The sequence below is a fragment of the Penaeus vannamei genome, chromosome 28, assembly GCF_042767895.1.
Source record: "Penaeus vannamei isolate JL-2024 chromosome 28, ASM4276789v1, whole genome shotgun sequence".
Classification (NCBI taxonomy): Eukaryota; Metazoa; Arthropoda; class Malacostraca; order Decapoda; family Penaeidae; genus Penaeus; species Penaeus vannamei.
Genome location: NC_091576.1, coordinates 16,158,505 through 16,166,004, shown reverse-complemented (window position 1 = coordinate 16,166,004; position 7,500 = coordinate 16,158,505). Strand labels below are relative to the sequence as shown.

Genomic DNA, 7,500 nt, shown 5'->3' with positions numbered 1-7,500 from the left:
TTGGGAAATGAGTGAAGTTGTTAAGTCTTTCTGATTCTTTTAAGACATCTTATATAAATGCTTGTAGTTGCATACATATGCTAGCAGATCTAGATGTAATTTTCTGCTAATTGTTAACCTAAAATTAAATATTAGAAATGTTTCACTTATGCAAGTAGACATTTAATTAAACAAGGAAAGTTATTCTGAAATTGTTCAAATTATTGTCAGTTGAAATTAACAGGATTATTTAGCTATGTGCAATCTTCATAAACCTATTGATGCTGGGATGATATGGACAAACGTGCCCATGTCCACTAGATTTGTTTTTATTAATTGTGCTTAGTCACTAGAGTCAATAACTAGTCCTAGTTGATCTCACCTGTTTACCCTTTTCTTTGATTTCTGGTGAGATTTTTATTTTGTATTAAGCTGGTAATAATACTATAATGATCCCAGTGTCAGTAACGATGATTTATGTTTTACACTACATCTGATTATCTTTTATGTACATACATACAAAATTTATACAATCTCTTTTTGCAGGTGAGGGCAGCTGAGTCGTTAATGAAATTAGTAGCAGATGTGAAGCAGTATTTAATTCTTAATGATTTCCCATCAGTCAACGAGGCCATAACACAGAATTCCAAGATCTTCAAGTCAAAGAGTCAGGAAGCTGATCAGAAGCTCATGGCTTTGAGGGATGACATGGCCTCTGACTTGTATGAATTGGAAGAGGAGTTTTACTCTTCAGTTTATAAGGAAAAATAAGAAAATATTTTATTCTTCATTTCTTTCCCCTTTCCTCTGTATGTTTCCCAATAAAATGTAAAGGTCTTTTAATAGTTGCATTTCTTTTCTCCTCTATGTGCTTATCTCAAGACACTTTTTCACAGGTACTGTAGTTTTTAGAAACATTCAGTATTTTTGCAAACTATTTGAAAACAGTGAGATAAAAGTCTGAGTATCCATTAAGGATCTAAGTGATGATTAATGGTTAATGGTTTAAACAAATAAATGTGCTAGACATCAAAGGTCATATACCACTATGGTAAAGTATTGTGGTGAATAGGATAAAAATTAGTTAATGATTAGTATAAAATGTGTAAGATGTCAAAGGTTATAGAACTTATAGGATAGTATGGTAATGAAAAGGGTAAAGAGGAGGAGCAAAAAAAGTAAAGCAAAGATTAGTAAAAGAGGAAAGATTAAGGGTGTAGTCCAATTGGATGATATAGAGTATACCTGTGGTTGGGGAAGGAATAGGAACATTGTTTAAGGAAAATTGGCCAAAGAACCATTATGAAACAACCAACATATAGGTATAACTGTTAGAGAAGTAGGAGGAGAATAATCTTGGGAATGAGACAAGGGAACTGGGGATGGCTGTGTAGTATGAGGAAAAAAGTCCGGAGGGTAGGGTTCTCAGGGACGCTGCTGCAACAGAGGGGATTCATGTGAGCATCCAGGTGGGAGCTGTAAGGGTAATGGGAAATGAAAAGGGAATGGTGCAGATGAAGAGGATAGGATGTGTTGGGAAAGAGTGGGAGGAAGAGGGTTAGGGGGAATTCGTAGTGGAGGATGATTGATATTAGCGAAGTCTTTGAATGTCGAGGGACTGGAAATAGAGGGATGATTGAGTGGAGCATTCTCTTGGGTCCAGTTTCTGAAGTTTTAGATGTCTTCAGTGGTTTCTGGAGAGGATTTACGTGAGGAGGCCTGAGAAACAAGGGTTCTCTTGTGAGGAGATGAAGGGATAGAGGTCCAAGGAGCAGAGGAAGAGGAGGGTATTGTAGAGGATGTGGTAGGAGAAGATGGAGTAGAATGTTTAAGTTGCCTGGTGTGACAGGTAAAGGGAGGAGAAGGGGTAGGCACTGGGGAAGTAGTAGAGACGAGAACCTGGAAAAGGAATTTGACAGGGGAGAGGTAGAAGGAAGAGATACTAGAAATATTGAGACATCTTGAAAAGATGGGAGGGGAACAGTGCGAAGGACAGTTCTGGAATAGGTAAAGAGAGAAAAACCTCATCAGCGTGCTTCCTGTTTGGCCTGATGTAGGGTGAATAACTGCTTCCTCACATTCGAGCTTATAGACAGGACAGCTCCTTTAAAATATGTTATGGGAGCCACCACAATTGGTACATGTATGTGACTGAGCACAACCATTTAAATGGTCTCGACTGTTCATTTCTATTTAAAATTTTCTGCCACGTCAACATCTACTGTCATTAACGGCATATACAAATTAGATAATAGTATTGTGGTAAAAACGTAAAAATTAATTAACAAAATATGTTAGGTGAAGGATGTAGAGAATGCTTTAGGTTAGTATGGTAGTGAAAAAGGTAAACGGAATAGCAACTGGAGTACAAAGGCCATTGACTGACAGAAAGCCAGCCAAAATTAGTTGAGGCAAGTTTAGTGGTTAATGGTTAAAAGCAAAATAAATGTGCTAGGTCATATAGCACTATAGGAAAGTATATTAAAGGAGAGGTGAAGGGTGATCGTTGCTATTCATCAACTCTCTAAGAGTGATCTTGACAGGTTAAAGATGGGTAAAAAAGTTGTGTGAATGGGCCCTGGTGGGTTTAGGTAAGGGAATTACCTAAGTGATTCACGTGTGTATCCAGGAGGGAGTGGAAATGATAGAGGGGATGGAGAGAGGGAGAATGTAAGTATAGTTGGAGTTGAGGGGGGCGAGTTGTGTTGGGAGGGAGTAGGAGGAAGTGGTGTAGGGGGAATATGAGTAGGAGGATGTGTGTCGGGAGGATGGATATCAGCAGTAGTTGGTGTTGAGGGGGATGGGTTATGTTGGGAGGGAGTAGGAGGCATGGGTGTAGGGGGTACATGAACAGGAGGGGGATGGTTATCAGCAGTCACTTCGAGTGTGGAGGATGAGCTGTGGAATTTTGTGTCTCAAGCATATAGTTTTGGATATCTTCCATACTTTCTGCAGTGGAGTTGGTTGGAGAGTTTTGTGGGACAAAGGTTTTTTATTTGGGGGGGAAGAGGAGACTGGTGTCTGAGGAATAAAGGTAAAGGTAGGTGGAGGTGAGTGTGCTGTAGGGGAATAAGGGGGGGAATGTTTAGTCTGTCTGCTATGGGTAGTGCGGGGAGGAAGAAGGGAAGGTGTTGGGGCTGTAGTTGAGATTGGAGTGTCTGTGTTTAGTGGCAAAACAATTCGACTGGGGGAGCTAGAATGTAGAAGTAGGAGTGGGGAAGTAAGTAGGTATAGGGGAGGGTGTAGGAATATCTTGAATGTGGAGGGGGAAGGGCAGAGCAAGCAACATTACTAGAGTAGGGAGTATAAGAGAAACCTTGATGGCGTGCTTCCTGTCTGGCTTCACGTAAAATGAAACCATTTTTGTATCTGAGAGTTGCTACCTCACACTTGAAATTGTAAAGGGGACAGCCTCTATAAATTACATTATGGGGGCTGCTGGAGTTATCACATGTTTGTTTGCGCAGGGCAGTTTGATCTCTTATAACTGGGTTGGGCACATAAGTGGCATCGGTCTGTAGAGCAGTAGTGTTTGGCAGGATGTCCAAATCGCCAATAGTTTTGACACCAACAGGGGGGAGGTTGGTACGGTTGAACAGGGAGGTAATGTCAAGCAATGTAGATACGAACGGGAAGGTCATGTGTACTGAAAGTAATTTTGGCAATGTTGGTGGGTTTCTTTTGATGACTTCAAGAAGGAATGGTGTAGTAATGTAATGATTTCCCGTCTTGGTCTTTGAGGCATTCGAGTAAGTATTCTCCACATTCTAACCAATCTTTGGTATTGACTGGGCAGCTTGCTGGGGAGATAGAGACAGTTCCGGTAAAAGTATTAAGAGTTGGATGAGGTTCTGCAGGAATGGGGTTGCCAGAGTGATCAGTTAGATTTGAGAATGCTATAGCTTGTTTCAGATCTGACTGTAACGAAATGGGAACAATCGCGTCTCGTATGGAAATTTAGCTGGGCTAAACTGAGTATTTAAGATAATTGTAGGGTTGGTGGTGGTAGAAGGATGGGGATGTTTGGAAGAGGGAGTGTTGTTTAGGGGGGTAGTATTACAGAGAGATGGAGAATAAAGCTGTAAGGTAGTAATAAAGGAAGAATAGATGTGAATATTAATTGTAGAGTTAAAACCCTATGATCCAGACGACCTGGTCTTCATTATGAAAAAAATTGGAGGTGAACATGCTATTGGAAAATCTGGCCTAGGGCCAGGGTGATTGGAATGTCTTGCCACAAGTGCACAAAGCTTTTGGAGAGTGATTAGAGTCAATGGGCATTTAAGAAGGGGCATTTACATTATTTCAATCTCTTAACAAGTGTGAAATGTACCATCTATAAGCTATGTCTGGAAAAGTGCCCTCTCCTAGGAAGATGCTATTTCCATGCTCAGGATCTAATTCCTGACCAGCGGTGCTGGTTGTATTGCAGGAAATTGAATATAATTTTCTTTTTTTATTACACAAATAAGTTTTATTGTTATCATTATTGCACCAAAATTTTACAGTTTTTATAACTGCACCAGTGTTATTGTCATTATCATTGCACTGGGTTATGAAGTACCTAGTGAGACGACATGGCATTTGTGCAAGAAAAAACAGTCTATTACCATGTGGATAAAGCAAATCAAATGACAAATATGGACATTAGGAAATGGCAAAAATGCTAAAAGCACTTACAGAGAGAGAGAAAATAACATTGCAAAGAGGAGACAAGGAGTCTTGTCACTTTTGTGAGCACCCAAGCCTAAAAGCCACACATCCAGCAGAGTGGCAGCTCAAGTACGCCTAAAGCCAAAATTTTGAGCCACATGATGGCAGTCAAGCATCTGGATCCAATGGGTTAAGTGAAAAAATGAAAAATGAACAGGACAAAAATTATATGGTAGCCAAGAAGCTTCTAAGCTATACAGAATGAGTGTGATTTCTGGCCAGATATGAGATAAAATACATGCACAAGTACATAATCACAAGGAAGGTATATAGAAGGGGTAATAAAACATTTTCTTTTTAGGTTTTATCTTTTTTTTGTCATTTTATAAAGTAAAAGCTAACAATCAGACTGAATAGAAGTACTGATTATCATTAATATTATGATTTTTTTTTTCTGCATGACTGCATTACAATTCGTATATCATACAAAGGGCAAGAGAAGCATAACAATGTACTTTCACAAGCAAATCAATTTCTTAAAAGCTAATTAAAAAATAAATGTAGTAGCTCAACAAAAAAATAATAAAAATCATAAAAAACATGTTCCTTTGTAAAAACCATTACCCTTTGCAGAGAAAAAAAAAACACCATATCCACACCAATTTAAAAACACGACTTTTACAAAGCTACAAAACCAAAGAATAAGAATAAGAATGATAAAAAACAAATGAGGTCTCCCTGTTCACTCAAGCCTCTTAATGAGCTGCAATTAGAAAAAGGAAATATGGAAAAACATTTAAATGAGTGAAAACTAACCTTCTTAACTCAAACGCACGAGTAAAAGGAAGGCTTGATGACCAATTTCATACAGAAAACCTATGAGATCACTTTTTTTGTTATTTTTCGGCGGGAATTTCATTCTATAAAGGGACGGTAAAAGGGATACAGAACAAACTTTAAGCAACAACAGATACTTAACTGCAACTCTTTCTTTTTTTTCTCTTTCTGTGAATGATTCTTCTTGTACAGGTTACATGACACTGTAAACACATATGAAAGAATACATTCGAACAGACAATTTAAAAAATTAATACTATGGAAAAAAAAAAAAAAAAAATTATAAGAAAAAAAATATATATAATGACAGTAACAAATAAAAAAAATAACACCACCACTCCAATAGTTCCTGGATTGGTGTTTAACCACTGAAAGTACACATTGGTTGAAAAATGTTTGCATTGTGACCAGCAGTCATGGTGAGAAAAAGTGGCAAGTATACGTGCAACAAGAACTTTTATTCTTTTTTTCATACAACAAACATTTTTCTCAATGTTACTGTTTCACTGGATTTTTTTTTTCTCCCATTTTTATACATTCACATTTATGAAGACCCAATAACCCCAGGCTTATGTACACCATCCAAAATACCACTGAATATCACCAAAATATGAAGAGATTACTTCATAATACCAAAATAGTAGAACTCTCCTAAACCTAGTGAAGGAAGTTTCATTATACAAACAATCCAATGTACAAGAGTATATAATGTTATATTTACAATATTTTTTTTATTTCCCAAAATGTTAGTTATGTTAATAATTCGACAAAAGCTGCTCTTACTTTAAAACAAATATATATTCATCTTTCATTAAATAATAAAAATCAATGCTTTATTGAAAATCAACCCATAATAACGAGAGGAAGGACTGTACTACAGTTTGACCTCTTTAAAACACTTAATTTTTGAATTGTTGTTCCCTATCGCAGAAGGGAAAATACAACAAAAGTAATCAACAATACTCATGGGATTCTCTCTTCTTTAATAAGTCGACCACTCTCAAATCCCTTACTGCGAACCCAATCAGGAATGCAATGTGGGAAAAGAAAAAGGGAAAAGTCTGGCCTAAAAGGGAGGCAGACTTTTACAAAAGGGAACTGAAGAGAAGGTTGAGAAGAGCAGCTAATACCTTCACATGTAAACCACTTTGAGCAAATCAGTTTCCAAATGACTGAACAAGAAAAAAAAAAAAAAAAAAAAAAAAAAAAAAAAATGACATCTTGCACTAACAATACTGTTCATTGTCAGCTTATTTGTTGTTCGAACACTTGCCATATTACAAATACACACAATTATTATCAGAAACTAACCATGAACATGCTGAAAGCCTTCTTCCTTTTGAGGTCTTGGCTTTCAACTTTCATGCTTCAAAATCAATTTCTTAATCCCTGCAGTAAACAATAAATGGGACTTGTGCATCTACCTGTAACATCCTTAATCTAAATATACTCTTGACTAGCAACTGGAGTTCCCTATATAGTTATGAAACCAACTGACTCTCAAACAGGATGTAGCCTTGTATCAAAGGCATCGGAATTAGAATGTGTTACATGATGTTTATACTTTCACTGTGAATATCTCTCTCATTTGGTTATTTCCTTAAGAAAGAAAAATTGATTACAAAATTGTTTTTAATTTGGAAAATAATAATCACTTCAAACTGAGATTCTTAAGTATGTCATGTAAGTTGGCAATATTCTTCCTAAATATCCCAGTATCTCTAATTCTAGTCTGAACATACATACATAAAATTAAATACAAAGAAAAAACAAACAAAAAAGCACATGGCAGACCATACTCAAGGAATTAACACTACCTGGGATTTTGCATTATCATAACACAAGTGTAATCACTTTGCTTCTACAATATGGACATGCATACCATGTTTTATTTGCCGAGAGAAAAACAAGACCAAGTGTAAATGCAAAACACATCTCAATCAGTCTTGCCATCACCTCAACCTGCAAATTACCTGATGCAAAAGCAAAATCCATTTCAATGCAATAAATGAGATTTTTTTTTTTTTTTTT

The 7,500-nt window shown here is 36.8% G+C and overlaps 2 protein-coding genes across 2 annotated transcripts in view; one reads left to right on the top strand and one right to left on the bottom strand.

The window, feature by feature from the left end:
• Positions 1–822, top strand: part of MED22 (Mediator complex subunit 22) — a 5,380-nt gene extending 4,558 nt beyond the window's left edge. Inside the window, exon 4 of the mRNA XM_027358118.2 lies at positions 526–822. Coding sequence (XP_027213919.1) covers positions 526–750 — 225 coding nt within the window. The 3' untranslated portion in view covers positions 751–822. The remainder of the gene's footprint in view (positions 1–525) is intronic.
• A 4,159-nt stretch (positions 823–4,981) lies between these two features.
• Positions 4,982–7,500, bottom strand: part of LOC113806986 (uncharacterized) — a 16,505-nt gene continuing 13,986 nt past the window's right edge. Inside the window, exon 4 of the mRNA XM_070141541.1 lies at positions 4,982–7,500. This exon is cut by the window's right edge and continues 502 nt beyond it. The gene's annotated coding sequence lies outside the window, so the exon portion shown is untranslated.